The sequence below is a fragment of the Gouania willdenowi genome, chromosome 20 (genome assembly GCF_900634775.1).
Source record: "Gouania willdenowi chromosome 20, fGouWil2.1, whole genome shotgun sequence".
NCBI classification, from domain to species: Eukaryota; Metazoa; Chordata; class Actinopteri; order Blenniiformes; family Gobiesocidae; genus Gouania; species Gouania willdenowi.
In genome coordinates, this window is record NC_041063.1 from 1771387 (window position 1) to 1796233 (window position 24847).

Below are 24847 nucleotides of genomic sequence, written 5' to 3' on the forward strand. Positions count from 1 at the left end.
ATTGCCTGGAACAGTACCAGTCCACAGACTATTTGGTAAAAGGATCCACATCTGAATTACGTTAAGTAAGATATTCACAGATTTCATTTTCTCACGGTCAAAAGGTGGCACAAGCACAATCTACACTTCTCTGAGCCAAAGCTCACACTTTCCTTGTCAGAATGCATTCCTGCCCTACATTGAGTCATCAGCACTGAATGTACAGCCATGGGTCATTCTTATAGAAGTATTTGACTTAGTGTTCAAGACTCATTGAAGGACATTCTGATAGAAGTAGTAGAGTTTATTGCTGTGGTTTCCCAATGCTAAAAAACATGTAATGTTGATTTAATAATAATAATAATCATCATCAAACAACAAAGTTTACAGGTCAGAGTGAATGCATTTATGTGTAAAGTCAGGTGTTCAATCAGGTGTGATGCCTTTAAAAGTGTATACAACAGTCTAAAGTAAAGTGAGGGTATACAACCTTGTGTTATTATGATAATAAAATGAAATGTAAGTGGGCTGTTGGTACTTGTTTGGTTTGCAATATTTTAGGTATTAGGTTGTACACTATTAGCTTGTGTCAAGTGTTTAATTGAGGTCGTGTTATGTTTATGTCTTTTGCTCTAATGAACATACCCTGATTACTCTCATGAAGATGCCATCTTCTTCTTTTTAATGGCTCCCTCTTTGGCTCTACTCCATCTCACTCCAAGTTGCACACAGTGCAGGTCCTTTTTAAGTCTTCAATAAAAACCCTACCATTTATTTCCCAGTGCAGAATGGGGTTATATTGTACTCATGATCAGAGGTTAGAAGGTATTAATATACATGGAGGAATATGTCAGGGGCACAGTAGGATTTTTCCTCTGTCAGCATTGCGTAGGCCTTACAACCTGCAACCTAATGTGTGAATTCATTTCCCCAAACGCAGACCGCAGAAGAAACTTCAAAGGCTGAACTTATCCTGGTGGATTTGAAAAGGATGAGCGTCTAATCTGGTCAAACTTTGCTGCCTCCGTATATTTTCTCACCGCCTCATCGTAGACTGTAATACCCCTCCTGTGTCGTGTTTGTTCATCTTCCACCTCCTGAGTTATCTTTTTTTTTTTTAAAGTGAGTGAAATGATGACTTCATGTTTCAGCGTTAACCAATATTAAACCACCTTTTGTCTGCTTGTTTGGGGATTATATTTTGTATATCTTTTTGTCATTCATTTTGCTTCCTGCCTTTGCACTTCTACGCTTCTCAAAACAGGAATCTATGATGCATGAATTAGGTTTGGCTTAGCTATGTGTGTGTCATAATTTCCGGTGTGGCATTAAGTTTGCCTGCAGGGCATTCTTCCTCAGCATCAACCCTGTGTGACAGCACCTGAAATATATATGTTTCCTAGGGCTTGGTGCCATTGGAGAGTTATATCTACTGTAATGCTGGTGATTGCAGGCGAGAGTTCTCACAAACTATTCTCTGAATGTTTAATGGCCTCAATGAGCAGCAAAAACACAGCAATAACCACTTTGTGGGATTGTTCAACTGTGTAAGAAACAATAGCTGGTAGCGATGTGAAATATTGAAAACTGTGTTGTAACTTTAAAATTGGAAGGTTTTTCCAGTGTAATAAGGTCACATATCACTACGTTGTCTAAGGGAAGTGAGCCAACAAAAGTGAAAGCATTTATTCTACTTTGGCATTGAAGAATATCTAAAAATATATCAGCTAATGGTCAAATTGGCTGTCGTTGACGGATGATGAAAACGCCCCTGACTCTCTGACGATGTGACACAGTGGATGGATGGATAGATGCATGGTTGGGTGAGTAGTGTGTGGATGAGAGATGGTGGGGGCAGAGCTATTACTCAATAAGTTTGAAGTCCTTGGAGTTCCTGCTGGAGTGAGTAGCTCCGTCAGTTTCCACCGTTACTATACCTGTAATAACTTTTTACCCCTGATGCCCTTGCAGTAAAATGATGATAAATGCCAAGAAGGGGAGCTGAAACATTGCCTGTGATTGTGTGTGTGCACGCGTGCATGTGTGTGTTTATTCTTTCTGGGCTTTGGTGATAACTCAGATATTGTCGAGCTTTAGTGGCACCTGGCCACAGTCGTGTTTGCTTTGTCTTGTTGCACATTTATTGTCTGCTTACAATTAAAACTGCCTCCGACAATCCCTATCAGCTCTTTTACAATATATAAAGTTTCACAAATCAAAAAGTCAAAGGCTTCCATAAAACATGACACTTTACTCACAAACTAATGTCGAAGGTTGAATTTGCGGTTCACAAAAATGTTGTGACGTGAACTTTGGAAAAAGTTTTGCACATTGTATTGTGGGATTTGGAATCCAGTAAAATAATGCAAAGATGGCGCCAAATTGGAATAGTTTCATGACAAGAAAGCGAGGATGGTTAAATGAGCATCATCCTTTTTCGTGGTTTTGCCACAGTTTATCTGAAATGCTTCACCTTATCACGCAAAATGTATATAATACAAGGTTAGAGTGTCATCTTCAAAGTTTGTGATATTTATAAATGTGTTTTTACTTCATTCTTACCGTGATGCCATTTTTGTTCTTTCAATTGCAAAGGTTTTAAGGTGTTTCCATGGAAGCCACAAAGTCAACATTCGTCATAGTTTTTCCACATCTTTCAATCTGTGGAAACAGCAGAAATGTGTTGGGATGTGACTTTGTCAGTGTGTTTGAGAGTATTGGAGGAGAATCACTTGGATGAAATACAGGGATGTAAAATCTTAGGGGTCATCAATGGCAGGTACCAATACCAAAACTCAATGAGGTATCAGCACAGATATAGAAGCAACATCATACTTTTATAGTAGGATGCATTTGTCCCCAACTTGGACTTTGCTCTTTAGTTGAAGGTAAGATTGCAGGTTTTATTTGGATTGCCAATTCTCAGCTGTTGCACTATGAAATAGCCGCTGCAGCAGATATGAATTAGTGTCATAGGATCGCAGAGCAGGGATTACGGATCTTTGTTGGCAATATTCTAGCTTCCCCAGGACTGCTAATAATCCACTCTATGAAGAACAGCACTTTTCTACCCGTTCCAATCTTAATACCATGTGCTTGCAAATCAGAGGCGGACGCAGCGATCAATGCTGGTGATGAGAGAATAACCTAAAGAGTTTATCTAAAAAATACCTGATTCTCTCCTCAGCTGCTCCCTTCTGATCTGTTTTTCTCCACCTTGTTGCCAGAAGCCGGAAAGACATCAAAGAGTGCAAACATGAAAGTAGCCCTTAGATTTGTTTTTCAGAGGCCCTATCTTGCTGCTTGCTCTGTTATAGATATGGAAATGCTGAATACAAAATAGAGCACGCGCTGAGGTTGCAGTGAAGGCCTCGCCTCAGCTGACTTTTTTTCCTTCATATTTTCGCTCCTTCTAAAATCCTTCACCGTGTCTCATCCTTCATCATCTTCTCTCACCTTCCTGAGCTTCAGTCTCTGCCACCAGCCCTCAGGCTTGAAGGTAGATAGGGGTTGATTGGCAGCTGCTGTGACTGTCAGTGGAACCGGCTGAGAGTGGATGAGTGTCAGCCTTGCTCCAGGGGCTTAAGGCAGCTGCAGTGCAGAAGCTCTGCTGGAAAAAGAGGGAGTTCCATGAAACAGGACTCAGACAGCTCTTCTCTTCTTCTTGCTTCTCTCATGTGAAGCAGGTAGGAGTTATAGCTTTTTAATTGCTCCATCTCCCCCATAGACTAGAAACTGAAATATTTTTTGAACTTTTAATGTCTGATGCGTTCTCCCTCTTCCTCTCCCACCGTTGGTTTGGATATGTGTGAGTTTCTATCCGTAGGTTGCTGCAGAAATATATTTCTTTATTCCTTCCTGTTTCTTCTGAATTCTCCTCATCTGCTGTCATGCTATTTGAGAATTAGCCATGGGTTTTTCCTCCAACAATCACTTCCTATTAAACTTCTTCAGACTTTTGAAAAAAACATTTCAATTCAACTCAATAAACATTCGTACACAATTCCCAGCAGCTACAGTGGGAAGAAAAAAAAACTAAAGTTTTTAAGTGGCTGTGACCAATTTCCACACGGAGAGAAATGTTTAGCGAGAGCTTTCTTTGCTCTGTTTCTCCAGAACTGTGCTTTCAACAGCAAGAGCTGCATCAGTTTTCCCTCTGGCCAAGTTTGTCCTCACCAGAGTGGACAGGATGATGATGAAGAGAACTGTAAAAAGACCAGAAACTTAGATGGCCATATATTCTCTTAAGACCCCCACGGAGGGTTTTCATCTGCTTTTGTCCAAGTCGTGACCACACATTGCCACATACATCGTTCTTTACGATCTGTTTTGTGTATTTGGCATCTCCTCAAACAACTGATGAAAAATAATGATGTGTATCATTAGCTTCATTTCCATTACCCTTGGAAATGAAGCTAAATGGAAACAGCACAATAAAAACAGGTAATGGAAACACCTGAATTTTGAAAAATCCCTGAAATATTGCTATAAAGTTTTGACACTTTCATAAGGAGGTATTTCAGATGTTTTGATATAGAAAAGCAAATACACAGAAGTGTACCTGTTCATGTGATGTACCTGGTCACATGACATGAAAACGTGTAAACAGAAGAGGAGACCAAGACATTCTTTAGCATTACAGTATACCTTAAAGGTATTATTGCCACATTAGACGTTAAACAACATTGGAATACAAAGTGTTATAAGGAGGTTCTGAGTGTCCGTCTTCCTGCAGCGAAGTGTCACGAGATGAGATTTCACGGGAGTTACGAAGCCCCCAACAACGTTTAAAAGAAACGCATTCAAATATCTGTGGAGTTAAAATCATGGCAATATACATTTTTTTTTACTGGTATTTGTGCGTTAATATGCAAGGTGGAAAATTAGGGCCAAATATGACTTTTGCCACTAATTTTCTGCTCTGTATGTCTTTATAAGAAATGTATGTTACCGTGAGTAAAACATGATTGTGAGTTTGCAAGGTTTAGGCATTATTTTAACTTCTCTTAGCCAAACACATGAGCAGGATAAGATGTTACCCAGTCTGGAAGGTTCATCTTAAATGCAGAATAACCAATAAGGATTTTGTTATTACGTGAAAAGAGTGTCATTGCATTTGGCTGAATTTAAACAATACCTATAAAAGAGCTTTGTAAAGGGATGCACGGCATTACAAAATGGACTTAATTAAAGGGTTTAGAAATGAATCGCACTGTACCACAATACCAGCAGGAGTGTTTACAACTGCTCTGAATGAGCAGCTGGCAGGCAGCACACTTGTCTGGTTGCAGCATATGACGTGTAGACTTCATAAATGTTTCTATGTAGAACGAGGCACTGAATCTTGATAAGTATTTCTTAAAGGATACGATATTTTTTCAGATAGAAATAGTGTAGGTAATCCTTATAGATCAATAAATCGTAGATCATTGGCTTGAAAGCAAATATGTAAAAGGTTGAAATTGCTGATTGAAAGTTTGTTTTGATTTTCACTGTAAACACTGTTAGTTACATTTTTGGAAAAGTTTAGTTCATTGCATTATGGGATATGTAGTCTCGTAGATGGATGCAGTGAAGTGTTTTTACTTCGTTCTTACTGTGATTTCTTGTGTTTTCCCCAAAAACTCTGCTAAAGTGACTTCCCAACACATCAGGTCAGGCGTTGGTTTGAATGCTACCAGATTACAATGAAAACCGGTACTACTTGGTACTACTCAATCGACATCCTCATCCTCACACAACAAATGAAATATCTGTCTTAAGGTCTGTGGTGGACCATTCCCAGTGGGTGTAATGTGGGATCCAACATAGACAAACTTATCTTTCAGCTAGCCGCGGACAAAGATGCCAGCTAGTTTCCACCTCTCTTGCCCGCTGGACTACATCTTTGTTCTGTCGATTCGCCACAAGGAAATAAGCAAATCTGGATTAAATTGAACGTGTGGCAGAGTGAGGTGATATGACGGGTAATACTGGGAACAAACCAGAACAAAAATGGTGTCAAGCCAATCCGTCCAACAGCCACAAGAAATCACAATAAGAATTAAGTAAAAACACTTTTATGCATCCATCTTAAAGGACCCCAAATCCCACAATACAACGTGTGAAACGTTCCGACAATGTCAACAAACGGATTGTTTACAGGGCAGAGCAAAACAAACTTTTGAGAGGAAATGATCTTCGATTCTTTATCAGCAGTGGTGAAAGCAACAGTACTCTTGTTACTCTTATTGAGTTGCTTTTAAGGGTACTTGTATTTTTTTGAGTATATTTCTAAATTGGTCATTTAGTTCTAATTGTGCAAGATTTAGTCTTTTCCTTTGTTTATACATGAGATGTTTACTGTATGCAAGGGAACCGAGGCAAGATTTATTACCAAAAATAGACATGGTGAAAATAACTAGTGACTTTTACTTTAAGAACTATTTAAGCTACTTTTTACTTTCATTTGAATATTTTATATATGACTTACTTGTACTTGTACTTGAGTACAATTTCAAACAAGTAAAAGAACTTCTACTTGAGTAGGATATATCAGTATTCCTTACACCTCTGTTTATCAGGTAAAATTTCATCCTCCGGCAGCTTAAAAAGACACTTCAGCCACACTGCCTTTGCATTATAAAAATGATCACATAAATACATGTTACCAAGCCAGAAGGATTCCATTTCAGCAATATTTAGCCTACTAGCTCTTAGCTCTTTGCACCCTCCCACACTGAGTCCCTTAAATTGTACCTCTTCCTTCAAATGGCTTCAACTCAAATAAAAAGGTCCCCTATTTTGTAGCAGCAGATCGTTTTCTTTTATTGTCTCCTTTTGTAAATCTGCAATAAACCCTTAGAGGAGCAATGCAATTTCAAGACGGCAGTGGAACGTGATTAGAGCCAACTGCGTGAAGCTTTCTGTGATAGAGTTCATATCAGTGATGGCACCAGGAATGAGAAGAAACTTCTGAGGGAAGGAAAAAAAAAAAAACCCGTCTGCTTTAATTGTGCATGAAACAGCATGAAAGATGTCGCCGTGAGTTACGACAACAGTAAACCACTAAGGCACACTCACAGCAAGGCATAAATCCAGATGCAGACACACACACAAACACATGCACACTTAAGCATCATCCTCTGCATATGAATTAAATCAAAAGCGAGAGCAGGGGCTTCTAAACTCGTTTATATGCAGATTTGGCCGCGTCTGGGTGATGAAAAAACAGCAAATACATGGAAAAAATCATCTCACGCTATTTTTACCAACAGACAAATACGATGAGGGTACACTAAAGCTGTTTGCACCCAACAGCAGCTAATGCCTTCTTTGTTTGCTCCTCTCTTCTTTTTCACAGTTTTCCATGACACAGATTTGCAGGTAGCACATTAAAAAGGACTCGTCTCCTGTCTGTAATATCCACCCATTTGTTCAAAGTAGCATGATGGGCATCACACTGGTCATACTGTAGTGCCTGGGTGAAAAACAGAGGTTCATCTCTGTGAAAACAGGTGATACTGGTGGGGAAAGCCACTTGGAACTGCTATAAATTATTTTCACAACTCACAATTTATGCTGCAATTCAGGATGATGTGCATGTGTCTTTGGAAAAGAGAAAAAAAGCTTAAGTTTGTAGGAATATATTGTCTTTTTTGTATATATATTGATTGATTTTTATTTTATTGTTTTAATATATATGGGATTAAATAAACATGTAGGTGTCTGTTTGCTCCTATAACAATATTTACCATCAACAATTACACTGCTCACAATATGGACACAAAAAAAAAAAAAAAACCATTAATAAATAAAACAATGCCCAACTTAAAGTGTATTTTATGTAATATATTAGTGCATGCGGATCGCTCTATTAGTGTTATTGTACGAACTTAATTTATTTCCTCATTATTATTCTTACCGGTGAGAATGTTCTTGACCATAAATCATAAACGATAAAATATTGCACATTCCTATTAGGGACTTTGTAATCACATAACAAAGCAACGTTTTTCAGTTTAAATGGAAAATTGGTGTATGAGAACAATAAATGAGATAACCATAAATTTAAGTAAGCTATATGCATGCTTTTCTGGAAGTTTCATGAACATTCTAAAACAAACTCTTTTCTTCTCTATTAAAATGAGTGTCTATTCGTACGGTTGCCGTACGGACAATCCCCGGTGCTATTGGTACGTTTACCGAATTACACGTACGTAGCGTGTTTGTGTTAGTGTTAGGTTATAACCCTATATTACAACAATTTTTAGGGTTAGGTTTAGTCTTAGTCACATGACATGAACTGGCCAATGAGGTACGGACAGAATGTTGGTGTATTGATAACCGTACGAATAGCCACTGCCTTAAATTAATAAGCACCACTGAGTACAGTACATTCCATAGAAGTAGTGTTATTTTTCTGTAAGTAATTAATCACACTTAACGCATTAAAGTCTTAGCCCTAGTTGTGATAAATCATTACTAAACCAGAGAGCTAGATTGACAGGTGAGAAAAACTGTTCATTTTAACATGACATTACTTTTATTAAAATGCAGAAATATGCTCTCCTTTGCTTATTCAGAGCTTTTTTTCTGTAGCTTTGTCACAGTTTTATACTGTTGTACATTCTTTTCTTCACTAAACAGGTAATCCACAACAACCAACCACTAGCTGAACAATTTTAATACCATATTATTTCCATACAAGGATCCAGCTGCTTGCTACGTCACATTTTCCCACCTAACATTCTCTGCATTTTTTACGATTGGTGTCAACATTTCCTCCAGCTGAATTACTGTGATTTTATGTAATAGATAAATGTGTGGAACCTACTGCCATGTAATATAATATAATTACTGTGCTAATGAATAAATGATCTCTGAGCTGATTCTATGAAACTGGATGGTTTACTCAGCATTTTACAGAACTTTTTGGTGCTTTGGTTTCTCTACAGCCTAGGTTCCCAAAGTGGGGTACGGGTACCCCCAGAGGTTACCACATTGTCATAGGTGGTACGTGGATAAAAATGTAAAACACTGACAACTTTGGAAACTAGAATATAAATAAAGCAGTTAATGTTAATGCTAGGTTAATGCTAATGCTAGGCTAATGCTAATGTTAGGTTCATGCTAGGTTATTGTTATTGCTAACTAATGCTAGGTTAATGCTAATGCTAATGTTAGGCTCATGCTAGGTTATTGTTATTGCTAACTAATGCTAGGTTAATACTAATGCTAGGTTAATGCTATTGCTAGGCTTATGATAATGCTAGGTTAAAGCTAATACTAGGTCAATATACATGATAGGTAATGCTATTGCTAGGTCAATGCTATTGCTAACTAATGCTAGGTTAATGCTATTGCTATGGTAATGATAATGCTAGGTTAAAGCTAATACTAGGTCAATATAAATGATAGGTAATGCTATTGCTAGGTTTATGCTATTGCTAACTAATGCTAGGTTAATGCTATTGCTATGGTAATGATAATGCTAGATTAAAGCTAATACTAGGTCAATATCAATGGTAGGCTAATGCTAGGTTCAAGTTATTGTGATAATTATGTCAATGATGATGCTAGGTTAATCCTATTGTTAGGCTAATGGTAATTATTATTATTATTATTCCTCAACAGGATCTTTTTTTAAAGTGTGCAGGAGTAGGGGGTACATGGCTTCAGGTTAATTGTTTTAAGGGGTACGGGACAGTGAAACGTTTTGGAACCCCTGCTCTACAGAATGAAGGGAACTTCCTACTGTTGATAGAAATTGATTCACTGCAACCAATTGTTTTTGTATTTGTTTCCTGTAACACTCGTACATTCAATGTTGAAGTGCATTTTACTGAACCCTGTCACATAATAATGGCCACATACATTATTTATTATTCTTCCTGTAGAAAATATATTTCCATTCCTATTTATTCTCTCTCTCTCTCTCTCTCTCTCTCTCTCTCTCTCTCTCTCTCTCTCTCTCTCTCTCTCTCTCTCTCTCTCCAGTTGGTTGCAGTTTATGAGGAACAGGATCCTCACAATGGAGGTGATGGCACCAGTGCCAGCTCAACAGGAACCCACAGCCCAGAGCCCTATGCCAGTGAGATAAGTTCAGCCTCGGCTTTCCAACCGTATCAAGCTGACAGTGAAATCGAAGTCACTCCATCTGCTCTACGATCCAGTGAGTTCAAAACAATGCTTGATTTCTCTCACGCAACACACGTCATGCTGTCTTTATTTGTCTTTGGACCAGGGCCGGCCCTAGCCTTTTTGGTTGTTGGTCCCTAGCCTTTTTGGTTGTTGGTCCCTAGCCTTTTTGGTTGTTGGTCCCTAGCCTTTTTGGTTGTTGGTCCCTAGCCTTTTTGGTTGTTGGTCCCTAGCCTTTTTGGTTGTTGGTCCCTAGCCTTTTTGGTTGTTGGTCCCTAGCCTTTTTGGTTGTTGGTCCCTAGCCTTTTTGGTTGTTGGTCCCTAGCCTTTTTGGTTGTTGGTCCCTAGCCTTTTTGGTTGTTGGTCCCTAGCCTTTTTGGTGCCCTTTTATTTTATTTTTTTCATGGACGATGTCATGATGATAATGGTCATATGTTTCCTGTGTAGTTTAGTTTCAGAATTTTTCATAATTATTTTGAAACTTAAAGAGCTCATAAAGAATTCCAATCCAAATAAATTATAATTTGATAAGTAATAATAAAAAAATTGGTATTACTATCAATAATAATAATAATAATAATAATAATAATAATAATAATAATAATAATAATAATAATAGATTAATAATTGAATAAAGAAAAATATAATTTTCAGATCATCGTATCTGCTAAACCTAATATCATGTTTCGAGCCTTTGTCAAACTCGATGCACAGGGGCCAAATTTGGCTCTTTGGAGAATCTAACTTGGCCTGCAAGAGAAATCATGAATTGTTGCATAAATTAAGCTCAACAATATTTTGAGGGGCTCACAGTGCTTTTATTGCATGATGGCAGTCATTGTTTACGTTAAACTGTTGAAAAACACCTCAAAATTCTTACAAAATCTTTTATCTTTCTTCAAATTATTATAAAACATTTTCCTCAATAAAGTAGATATTGGTCACTAATCTAGGACATTTAAAGACCCTGTTGGGACTGATATCTGTGACTTCATGCTTGAATATTGTTGGTTTCTCATGTATTTTGTATTTTATGTATACATACAAGTGCAAACAAGGGCACAATAATGTTGTAATGACAGCATGAAATCTGTGGCCCTCTTGAGATTAAACGGCTCCGTATTTGGCCCCTGAACTGAAATGAGTTTGACGCCCTGATGTATCGAATTGTATTGTGAACCGAGTACAAGTGTTGGGCTGGAAATCAAGCTGTAGTGTTGGACTGTGGATGTTTAAAACATCTTTGAAAGTTTGAAAGCAACTTTCTCCCCCAAAACTTTCAACCGAACCCTTGGTACGTCATTGTGGAACGTAGCGGCCCAAGTGAGTTTTATTTGACATTGTTGGGTGTTGGCAGAGTGGAATGTCTGTCAGAACTGAGCCGTGTGTCCAGGGAAAAGCTTTATGGTAACTCAGACAGACAGGTAGGAACCCAGGCCACGCTCACAATTGAGACACGGTGGGAGACGCAGTCATGCATGAGCTGGAGCATGCATACCAATGCGAGGTGGACACACACACACATACACACACTGCCTGAAAGTGGCACTTACATGTCGGTGACTCTTACGTTGCATATGTCCACATATTCACGTGCCGTGAAGTGGAACCAGAGAGCTGTCAGCTTTCTTTATAGTCCAACACTCCACATATTGGACAGTGACATTGACTGATACAACTATTGACTTTGGGTGGAGGATTTACCACTTAACAGCATCTAATAATACCATAGATTATCAGAGATATGTATGTTAGCAGTGTTCCTATTCTATGATTTGATATTGAAATGGTTTTAGCTTTCTCATTACATACAGCAATAGTTGTCACGCAAAGAAGAAACACATACAACTGCTGCAAAGACTGCAATGCGTAGTAAATTGTGACAATATATTGCAATATTAAAACAAAGAGCAGAAAAAAAGTAGGTGAAGCGTTCCAATCCGTGTACCCATTTTTCTTTGGTTATTTCATTTCAAAAACAAATTAAAAAATATAAAAAATGGGTTGGTATTTTTGCTTTATGAATTTAAAACCAGAAACAGGAAAACAGAAAAGCCAAAAACCAAACAAGCAGCGTTTTTCTGTTTAAAAATAAAATTTTGTTTTGTTTGTGGGATATTTAGAGGGAAACTAGGACTAGAGCTTCATGTTTTAATCTCACCACACACAGAGGACACACAGACAGACTTTTATTCTGCTGTGTTTGATAAAAAATCATCTTTTATCATGTTTTCCACCTCACACTGATGGCAGAGGTGTAATTTGTGTGTCAATGACGTTTTGTTAAAGAGTTATTGATGCTGAAAGTCTGAATCTGTGAATATCTGCCATCTTTACAGTGTTACGGTCCAAATAGTATCCAGATAATCTGGTGACTGGGTGGACTTTTGCTCCCGGTCCGTACATAAAAAGAAGCAACACATAAGTCACATTACTGATGAATTGAAATGTTATTAATACATAAATAAATCAAAACCAAAAAATGGATGTTATGTAAAACATGCACATGATATGTGGAACCAGAGGTGGTGTAATGATTCTACTGGTCCTCCTTGTTTCTTGTGATCAACTTCCGTGTGTGTTGACGGCTGCTGTTAGCGGTATTTATAACGTGCAAAATAAACATTTTTACTGCCCTCAAAAAAGCTGTAATTGTTTTTGTAAAAGTGTCAAATGGTAAAAGTTCTAAAATCTATTGTTCCTCACACCAGCCTCACAGTTAATAGTCAGTCACCAGTTTATTTAGATACTATTTGGTAACACTGTGAAACAAAACATAAATGTGAACAGCTTTTTATGAGCTAAAACATCCACACACAGAAAACATGAGCAGGACCAGAAAACTGCTGAAATAAATCCTAAACATTGTGTGAGGAGACCTGGTCCAGGACCTGGGGAGGAAAACCAGGTGTAGTGACTTCAGTTCTTGTTCTAATTTCCCCGTAAATATAAACAATATCACACTAACAGAACAAGTAAAAAAAAAAAGAAAAATAAATAAAAACAGAAAAACACTGGTTTTTGGTTTTTCTGTATTTCTGGTTTGGTTTTAAATCAGTAAAACAAAATAACCACACTGTTTATTTGTTATTTTGATTCGGTTTAAAACAGAACAACCAAAGAACGAAGGGTACACAGATTCCTTTCCATCTCTGCTACATCTGTCTGGTGCCAGCGTGTCTTTCCAACTGTAGGAAACAAAGTCATTGTTCAAAGGACTGAATGTAGCCTGTAGCTAATGTTGTTGAAAAGGAACATGTCCATATCTTAAATCTGAGCTTTTTTAGTTTGATGTCTTAAAAAACTTGTTATCCAAAGTTTATGAACAGATGATAATTTAAGACTGGCAGGAATCATATTTGTAGAATGGCACTTTGTAAACTTTAAATAGGAAAAAAAAAAAATAATAATTTTTATCGCGACCTCTGACTATCTACTGCCCCTAGTGGTTAGTGATGCTTCATCTGAATTTGCAGATGTGTGTTCTACAGGTGGCCAACAGCTGGTTGTTTTTTTTCATTTTGGAAAACGAGGGCTCTGCACTAACTCGTGAACATGTGGAATATGGTAAGTAACGAAATAGTAAACTCACGATTAGGCCTGGGCAATATAGCGAGTCAAGATATATTGAGATTCCCATTTTCGCCTATTTCAATATTCTTTATTTTATTTTATAGCTTATGTTTTAATAAATTACTCATTTTAGGAGAAGAAGGCAAAAGTGGTGCATACTGTGCAGCTGTTTGTAAAGAAATGAACCTCTGTGACATTTTACATCAGCAAATGTAACTTTATTGAGATAAACATATTGAGATTTATATCATATACAGTATTGCCACTCCCAGTAAGTACGTATGCACAGTGCGAGCATTGCCCCACAATGAATCTGGACATTTGTGAGTGTTGATTATTCCTGAAGTGGATTAAAAACAACAACTTTCCATCGCGCTGCTACCACCTCATACGGTATATACCTCATACATAGACCATAGACTGTAAAAAGTACGGACAATGCACGCTCATGAGGAAGTGAAGCTTTTTTTTTTTGAGCTCCCCCTGCTGACTGGCTGCAGTATAGGTCATAAGCCCCGCCTCCTCAATGATAACAGAAGTGATGTGGGTCAAACTGTGAAGTTAAAATACTCATCACATCATTTTTTTCCAAACCTAAACTCTGCTGTGATCATTAGTTATTATCACCCTACAATGTGTTCAAGTGCAAATTTTTCCTAAGTTATTTGAGGTTGAAATACGAGATTTGACGTCATATATGACGATGATCAACAGCTTTGGATTTTGCGTAGCTTTCTTTGTGAATAGCGTAAGCAGTTACATCGTGAATGAAAGACGAGACACCATTAAACTTTTCCGTTCACTTTTTTTGTCTTTTTTGAGCTACTAGTACTAGTTTTAACCTCTATGATCTGATCATCTGAACATGACGTTGGTAGAATTTCCAGAGGGAAAGATATGTAAGTTATTGACGTAGCTGGGCTGTGGAACTCATCAGGGCATTACGCTAAATGGGCGGGGCGTGTTACCAGGGCTCCTCCCGCTGGACCCTACTGCACAGACTCTGGCTCCAAATGACGTCAAATTTGCAAGATGGAAGCGCCCCTAAGCGATATAAAAAGATATTTTGGCTTCAAGAACGTTGAATGGGAACAGCTACAGTGCACGCCCACTGATGCATACGTCATTACAAAAGTCAGAACTGCATCAAGTGAGTGTCGTACGTAAATATGTACATTGGTGTGAGCCGAGTCGGGGGGAACGTGCAGGTGTGCACTGCTGCTTTGGTAGTGCATGGATTACCAGCGTGAGTGTGTACTCAGAGATTAAGTGTTCAGTAAATGTTTGCATGTGTCGGGTCATTGAGTCAGTTTCCATCTGGTGTTTTCCACCATTTTAATTTATCATTTATCTTTTGCTAGCATCAGCTTGTTGTTTACATTGTTTTCTCATAATTGTAAGTTACTGTTAGCCGTAACCACCCACACAACATTTCAGCGCTAAATTTATACCTCGGAATCAATGACTGTGACAATAGATTAGACAGAAGACAACATAATGATAGGTTTTGTGTTGTACTAGCAAGAATTGACCATCAAGAGCATTTGTTTCTTTTCACAGGAAACGTTTTGTCATTGGAAACTTCACATATGCTCCATATTATATCCTGTAACTTCTGAATACTTTAGAAGTTTCTTTATATCAAGCGACAAGATGCTTGGAATTACATATCCGTGGTCAGGCAGATGTACAACACAGACAAGCGATGGTCCCTCCAGAGCAGCAGATGAGCAAATTACTGGCAGCAGGATTGCATATCAGACATCAAAGTGTAGCGGCGGCGCCCGTGGCAGCTGTTCTCCGAGGCAGAGAATTATAACTATTTAAAATCATCGTCTATGAGAGCTATATTGATTGTTTTTCCCCTCCTACAACTCCCAAAGTCCCAAACTCTACCTCTCACTGTTTTTCCACCCGCCTCCACCTCCTCAGGGAGCCGATTCTGGATTTCAATACCAACACGAGCTACGCAGGTCAAACTGCTAATAATTGGATTGGAGATGAGATGTAAATTACAGTAATGAATGTAATTTTCCCGTAATTTTACGGACACTGAAGCTGGCAGCGCGTGTATTGTTCTCTGAATTTGAGTCCTTCAGAAGTAAGAGAACGTGTCATAAAACTTTAAATTGAAGCTTGATCTTAATGGCTCTTACTTTGATGCTAAATGCTTTGCTTTTTGTTGCTCAAAGACTCTTTTTTTCCCTCATTTTACTGGTGACCCAGAAATTGACTTTTGCTTTTGCTTTTCCATTTAGATGTGTTTTTTATGAATTAAGAGACTCAGAGGAGAGAGATGTAATGCAGGGAATTAGCAGGCTTTTATTGCTCAATTAGGGCCAAGGTGAACAAAGTAAGAGAATAGATGGTAGTTGATGGTAGCCGAGTGGCTTTTTCAATGACGAGCCTTTTTAAAAATACACAAAATGACTCCAAAAACACAAATTACGATGACAAAAATACATAAAATGACAAAAAATATATATACGCCAACAATCAAAACACACAAAAATGACACACATTACACAAGACGACACAAAAATACACAAAATCAGGTTAAAAAATAAACAAAACTACAGAAAATGTTTCTAAAAATACACATAAAACATCAACAAAAACAAAAATATACAAATTGACAACAATAGTAGACAAAATACAGCAGCAAAAATTAATCTAAAAAGACAAAACAACCAAACCACACGACCACAACCACAAGACAAAAAAATGATGCAATATGACAACAAAAATGCGCAACATTACACAAGACAACTACAAAAATACACACGTTCTGGGGAAAAAAATGTATAAAACAACAAAAACACACAAAATTGTTCAAAATTGCGCACAAAACATCAACAAAAACACAGAATGACAACCAAAATACACAAAATAGCAGCAAAGATAGACAAAACAACACAAAAACCAACAAAATGAATCCAAAAATACACACAAAACAACAAAAATATACAAATTGACAACAATAATAGACAAAATATCAGCAAAGATAAACAAACCAAGATTAAAAAAAAAGAAAATATTCTAAAAATACCAAACAACACAACCTTACACAAAATGAGACAAAAAAATGATGCAATATGACAAACAAAATGCACATCATTACACAAGACAACTACAAAAATATACAAATTCTGGGAATTGTTTTTTACAAAACAACAAAAATACACAAAAAAATGCACACAAAACATCAACAAAAACACAGAATGACAACCAAAATACACAAAATTGCAGCAAAGATAGACAAAACAACACGAAAAACAAACAAAATGAATCCAAAAACAAAAAACACAAACAAAATGAGAGAAAAATATACGAAATGACAACAAAAATACACAAACTAGCAGCAAAGATAGACAAAAATTACAAGAAAAATACACAAAATGAATCAAAAATTACAAAACAATACAACAAAAACACACAGAAAGCCTTTTTCTTTTCTGTATTAATGCTCAGATTGGTAATTTTTCCAAATGCTGACATGAATGTTGATCATATGGGCTGTGAATCAGAAAATCCTATTTTTGTGCTTCCCACAGTGATAACGTTTGCCCACCTCTGCCCTACAGTGATAAAGCTGTACAATACTTTCACAAACTGTCCTCTGAAGATCTGAAGTATTTATTTTTTATTCTTTTATTGTTACAGCTAAAGTGTTCCAACACTACAATACACCTGAGACAGGTTTGAAAGGCTATACCAGCAGGTCCCAGTGCTAATAATCAATCAATGATAATTGATTAATCTTAATGATCATTTTAGACTCAAATCCCCATAGATGTAATAAGTTGTTATTCAATTCACACCTCCTATCTTTGAGTCCTACTTAGGTCCGTCTGGTAGATGAGTGAGGGGCTTCTCTGCCCCTTCATTGAATCTTCTGACTCTGGGCTCCTCTTTTATTCCTTAAGCTGTGTGGTGAAAGGGTTGCTGTAACTCCATTAGAGAGATTGCCCATGGGGAATGTGTGTTGAGGTGGACACCTTCAACAAAAACACACTCATTTAATCACATTGGCTTAGTGATCTGTTGCTGAAGAGACTCCCACCACCAGCCAAGGCCATCTAGAAGTCACCGCAAGACACACAGCATCAGATCACACAGAGCTACACAACCTGGACAACACAACAAAGTTACATTTACCTTCCTGTTGGCCGTCATTTTCTTTTTCAACCAGAAGCATTTTAGAGCTGATGAGAGATTTCATATCCTCTCAGGCTGTGTTCGACATGGCACACTCCATACTGTACACCAGGGTTTCCCAACCAGGGGTACGCGTACCCCAAGGGGTAAGTGAGCACATTGCAGGGGAAATGTGGAAAAATTTAGAATTTATTTCTAAGGTAACAAAAAAAACATTCTCAGTGAAATTCAGATGAAATAAAATGACTTGCGTTGAATATTCCGTGTTATGTTCTACTTTTGGAGAATCATGAACACGTGTGAGTGAGGGGGTTCTCATGGTATGACAAAAAGGCTCAATGCGTACACAAGACAAGAAAGGTTGGGAACCACTGCTATGCACAATAAACTTAATGAGTACATACTGTCTACTATATAAGTATAATTAGGATGATGAGCGTTCCCTATGAAGTATACTTTCAAGTTTCCCAAGATGCATTTGGAACCTACAACGACAAAAACCTGAATCACACTGAGATGAAATATCTCTGTTGATTCTCCACCTTTAAAAGTTCTGAAAATATTTTAAGTGAGAAAGTGACCAAGTAGAATATCAACATTTGGTCATTTGATCCATAAAACTCACAAAAACACATTTCATGCCGACATTTCAGAGATTTTTTTGGAGACCTTCCATTGTGCTACTGATTTCAACTTCAAAACAAGAGCCCTAAAGTGTTCAAAATAATAATAATAATGTCAGACAAGAAGAGATGCTTTTGTTTTGAAAAGGTTTTTTTTTTTTTTTTTTGATTGATGTTTGATTTGTAGCTTGAAGTCACGAGTTTGCATCCGACTGAGTTTGCATTGTACTAAGATTGTATATGCATTTTTAAATATTTTTTTAGAGAAAATTATACTTTTATTTACTTAATCATTAAGTCCATTATTGATTAATTAGAATTTTTGGTAACTGGGGCAACTGAGGAACCAATCAATCAATCAATCAATCAAATAACTGTACATTTCCATAAAGATCGGCCAATTAAGAAGCAAGATTAATTTTTTAAATTTTGCCAATGATTAAAAATAGGGATTTTTTTGGGGGGGGTGGGGGGGTTGAAACTGATCCAGAATCATTATATTAATCTGGATTCCCTCCAATATTTAATGGAATTTTTATTGGCGTTCAATACAATCAGACATCCAATCGTTCAATACTTCTGATGTAATTTTGCTAACAGAAACAAAAATAAAATAGAACCAATACTTCATTGGTGAAGCTAATGAACAGCTGTTCAATCAATGTAGCATACAGCACTAAAAGAACTGCACAAATGGTCTCAGATTGTGTCTCGATTGAGATTAAACCACTAAAAAAGTCTACTTTGCATAAAACACTGGTTCCTTTGTCTTTTGTGTTTAAAAACCGTGTTTTAATGACTAAAGTTTAGCTTTAGGTAATTGAAGTCTGAAGTAAGAGACTGCCATCTCTGTTGCAGTAATGTGATTAAATGCTGACTTCAAGGAGCTACAAAGCAACACAATTAGCTGTTAAGTACTTACACCTTTTCCCACAATTCACCTCCATCCATAAAGTCAGTTTGTGCTGAAGTCAATTTGTTAGATAAATGGAGGAAACACCAACGACCCCTCACTGTGTTTTATAGCAATGGAAACAGAGAAGGATCCCTTTTCCTTTTCTTCTTCCATATCCACTGGATTTCTAAAATAAATGATGAAACGGCTTTTTAACGACTCGTCTGTTGAGAATCATTTGTCACCACAGCCTTGTCTCCAAATCTGACCCAACAGAACAACTAAGCAGTTATTTAAACCTGAATAAACTAAACAGGAAAACACATTCAGAGATTTTTATCTTCCCCAGTAATTTATCACTGCTGATAAAAACGTCCATGGGAGAGATATGCTTTACAGTTTTAGAAAGTCTGAAGTCAGGCTTCATCAACTCTCATCATTCTTGCATAAATGTACAATGAAATAATTAACAACATAAACATGCATCAATAATCAGCTTCTTACCTCAAAGACTGGGTTCACTCGTGGAGTTTCCATGTCTCTTGCTTTTCTCACAGTATTTCTTGCGATGTGATTTGAGTAGAGTGGAATAGGCCTTCACACCTTTGTGAACCTGAATAGAAAGCATGCATTTTAAAGAGTAACAGATGAATTATTTGTGCGTGTTTTAGCAGTGGCACTTTTAAATCTGAGTCCTTGGGTCAGAACTTAACAAAGTTGGGCTTTTATAGGTTTTGATTCACAAAAACTCAAATGATACCATGTTTCGGTACCTAAACGCATATTTGCATCTGTGAGGGAGTGGAAAAGCAGATGATATTCCACGATGGACGTAAGAGAACGTAATAATGTTGGTAACTTTATGTTCAATCAACAAAGCAAGCATGGCTGATCGAAAGTGTTTGGAAGTATGGCTAAACTTTTCAGTATTTGTGACGCAAAGGCTGGAGTTATTGAAGTCTCTTCCACTCTTTACAGCAGCAGATACAGTATAGTCAGTGTAGATGTGGAGAGGGCTTGGCTTTTGACACCGGTTTATTCAGGGACTCGGTCTGAATGGGCGCAGGGCATCTGATCATTTTATCACCTTGGTTTGGTTCGGTTTGCGTTCACAGCGCCACTTCTGATCTGCTCCAAACAGCCTCTGGTGCAGTTACATGAGCTAACCAGTTACTGGAGTAGAGACTTGTCTCGGCAGAAAAACAGAAACCTGAAGAAGAGTTTCTCATCTATTGATCAAAGTGAGTGCTTAATAATGCTGAGAAACTTCTGAATTTTCCATCAGTTATTTCACAACATTCAACAAGTTGCTGTGCTTTAGGTGGTTTTAGTGCCTTGTTTTGCACCATTGCCAGTTCTGCTGACCACCCACAATGCCGTGTGCTTGAAGTAATCTCCGGTACTTCCTGTTTTTAGTCTGCTTCGAGCGTGGTTGTATCAAATCGCTCTAGACATTGATTGGAAACGCTCTGATACCAGCAGAAACAATCACTCTAGAATTCACCTGACTTCATTTGCATGTTCACGTTGCCCCAACAAGGCCCCCAATCGTGTCTAGAATACTCTAGAGTACGTCGGTGTGAATGCACTCTTAGTTGACATGTACATGCACAAGGAACAAAGATAAACAGTAAAGCTGTTGATTGTACCGTTATTTATTTTTTTCTTATCTGTTATAAACATATTGCCCTCAGTGGAACCCCACCAAACACATTTTTCCAGAGGGAGAATGAAAAGAACAGGATTAAAATCATATGGTATAGTTTTGATAAATCTCATAAATTGACAAGTGAATATGTCTAAGTGAAAAAAAAATATGTTGTTAAAAGACATGATTATCAAATATATTATCATTTGTTACCACATCGTTCAGTACCAATATTACCTGGGTATCGATACCGTCAAGTCAAGTTTATTTGTACAGCACATTTCATGTACGAGACAACGTAATGTGCCTCACAGCAACACTAAACACACAAATACATTCAAAATCAATCAATACAATTACATTAAAATTGCTTAGAATACAATCATTTGCCATAAGCAGCAGTAAATAAGTATGCTTTCAGCCTGGACTTAAACATATTCAGACCGTATCAGATCCAATGTGAAAGGTTCCATCCCTAATACTGATTTAATCCGTCTCACCCAGTCTAAACCCCTTTTTTTCCCACCTGTGTCGCTGGAGAGGCTATTAGTTATGTCAACTCTTAATCATACTCACACTTATTGTTGTTGTGGGGGGGGCTGACATGTTGCCCAGGGTGGGTCTTTAAACACCCGAGGAGCGGGCGTTGTTCTCACAATAACTGGGAATATTCATCATTAAAGCACTTCATACTATCATAATATCATCAAGAGTTTATTATAGCTAATTACTGCAACTGCTGGCATTGCTAAATGGTGGAAACAGTTTTGGTAATGAAGTGTGTAGTGCTGGGAGGGGTGAAAGTCTCCACTCAGCACTGCTGGGAATGTGCTACCACTAGTACTCCTATTATTACGACTAGCTATAAAACATCAGCTAGACAGCTGAATCATGTCGGCAGAGAAAGTTTACAAGTGCCAGTTTGTCGGAGCAGTTCTACGTGTCATAATTACAGCTGCACAGAACCATTTTTAAACTGTAGTACATGCAGGGACACATTCCATCAGTGAGTGGCTCTGACCCCTGGACAGAGATCATGGGAAGGGAGCAAGAGCGAGGCTACGCTAATGTCCTCTCACCATAAAAGACACTCAGCGAAATGATATCCAGAGGAATTATGTGTCTGCCTGTCACTGTATGACAGATGGTATTTCTACATTTACATTCTTACAACATTCCCCACACACTATTCATTTTTCAGAGACACTCTTATTGTATTTGAGTAGAAGAAGCTTACCTGAATGTACAATTATATAGAATTAAACAGACAATTTTTACAGCCACACACATTCACTCACATGGGCAATTTGGATGAAGCTCATATAACGTACATGTTTTTTTTTTTCTTTGTTCTCCTGATTTATCAAAATGCTTTACTTTTGTATTGTTTTGGTGTTAAGAACAAGAATACATTTATTTTCAGCTGTGAAAATCTATGCAAAATACTCATATGCAACAATCAGCACATGACACTCATAAACTAAGGCAGGGCACATTTATTTGTATAGCACATTTCATTACAATTAGCAGTAAAAACATTAAATCAACAATATTTTGGTTAAAAATGTCCCTCTCAATCATATGCAGTAGAGAAAGAGTGCTTTTAACTTTGATTTAAAAATGTTCACATGTGATGCTGACTTCAGCTCTGCTGCAGTTTGTTCCACTTCTTTGCAGCATAACAACTAAAAGCAGCATCACCATGTTTACTGTGAGCTCTGGGCTCCACTATCTGACCTGTGTCCATAGATCTGAGAGACCTGCTGGGTTCATACCTGACTAACATCTCACTGATGTATTCTGGACCAAACCCATTCACACATTTATACACCAGCAGCAGAACTTTACAGTCTCCTCTGAGGCTGACTGGGAGCCATTGTAAATACTTGGGAGTAATGCGTTCTGAGACATCTTTCACTCTGGAGATGTTCTTTAGGTGGTAGAAGATGTTTTTGTGATAGATTTGATCTGATGCTGAATGTAAGATCTGAGTCAATCAGAACACCAAGGTTTTTGACTTGGTGTTAATCTTTTAAAGATGGAGACTCAAGGTACTCACTGATAGCGGTTCTCTTTTCCTTGTTTCCAAAGACAATCACCTCCATCTTGTCATGATTTAGTTTCCTTCATTCAGCAGTTTATATTGTCTAAGCTTTGTAGAAAGTTAATGGTAGCAGGAAAAACACCAACAAGCAGTTAATGTTTCTTTTCAAACTGAGTTTGTGACAACCCTGAACTTCTTTTGTTTTTTAAGAGGTAGACCTAAACTTTTTATCGTAATAAGTTTTTTAAATTTCAAGCAAATGACGCCACTAAGTTCACACTGACGATCACGAGGCAAAAAAGTTCTTAGCATTGCTTGTTCTTGCTTTTCCAACTCATTTTATTTTTCACTCGAAGCTTTATTTACAGCATTTTTTTTTTAATGATCTTAGATAAGTTGTGCTTGCATCAATATTGCAAACAAATCATTAAAAAAAGACAAAAACTAGGATTTACATGTGGCCCATTTTCCTGAATCTACCTTTTATCGACAAAATACAATATCAGTCAGTAAGTAAATAGGTTGTTTTTTGCTGTAAGGTTTAATGATGCATTTATGTCTTTATAACAAAGAATCTGAAAAAAAAATCAGAAATCAATGGCAACTCAATTCAATCCCCTTTATTATGCATTTTAACAATCTGTCCTTGAAAAGTCTCACGTATACCTTCTTGAAATCACTCAATAATTGAGAAACATCCTAGAAATTAAAACAATAACAAAAAAGTCAAGACTTACAGAACAGTAAATCATCTATAAATATATACACCAGTTAAATCTACTGTTATTTGGTCTCTTTTAATCTCTCTCTGTCTTTCTCTTCCTCTTTTCCTCGTGTGTGACCATTTCATCCAAACAAAGCGGCATCTTCAATAATTATGTGACGTTTGGGTAAAATGATCGTAATGACATCATATTGGCTGTAAAGAGACAATCGTTAGCTTTCTGAAACTGGTGGAATTTCTCAGATATAGCAAATGTTAGCGGAGTTACGGTGTCATGGTCCGAGTTTACCTCCGTACTGAGATTCTCTTACAATCAATCAATCAATCAATCAATCAATCAATCAATCAATCAATCAATCAATCAATCAATCAATATTTTATTTGTATAGCGCCAAATCATAACCAATGGTATCTCAAGGCACTTTACAGTAGAGCAGTCTTAAGGACGGACTCTTCATTTTATGGATACACACATATGCATATATACGTATATACACATACATATGTATCCCACACCCAACATGAATTCATCATGGCGGCAAGGAAAACCTTCTGTTAAGCAGCAGGAACCTTGTGTGGATCCCATTCCTATGATGAACAGCCATCCACGTTATGCTGTGTTGGGTGTGTGCAGAGGAAAGGGTGGAGACAGAGTTGTTGAGACTCTGTAACTCCACACTAAGGATCCCACGGACCTGCAAGACAAAAGCCAGAAGGAGTACAGGAGCAAACACACAAGGGAAGAAGCAGAGATAGAGGGAGTGTTTGAGAGAGCAGTCTATGCCTATTGCATCTTCATTATGAGCTATGAGCTGGTTCCTAACTAAAAGCTTTACCAAAGAGGAATGTTTTGAGCCTAACCTTAAAGGTAGAGAGGGTGTCTGCCCCCCGAACCGTGGTTGGTAGATGGTTCCAGAGAAGTGGGGCCTGATAACTGAAAGCTCTTCCTCCTATACTACTTTTAGAGATGAATGGAACAACGAGTAGTCCAGCATTTTGAGAGCGTAGTGTTCTGGGGGGATTGTATGGCACTACAAGCTCCTTGAGATAGACTGGTGCCTGTCCATTTAGGGCTTTATAAGTG

The 24847-nt window shown here is 37.5% G+C and overlaps 1 protein-coding gene across 3 annotated transcripts in view; it reads left to right on the forward strand.

Annotated features, from left to right (window-relative positions):
- LOC114453931 (partitioning defective 3 homolog) overlaps nt 1-24847 on the forward strand; it is a 563018-nt gene that overhangs the window by 166652 nt on the left and 371519 nt on the right. For all 3 annotated transcript variants that reach the window (XM_028433953.1, XM_028433955.1, XM_028433954.1), the window contains exon 3: nt 9958-10132. In XM_028433953.1, the coding sequence (XP_028289754.1) occupies nt 9958-10132 (175 nt within the window). The remainder of the gene's footprint in view (nt 1-9957; nt 10133-24847) is intronic.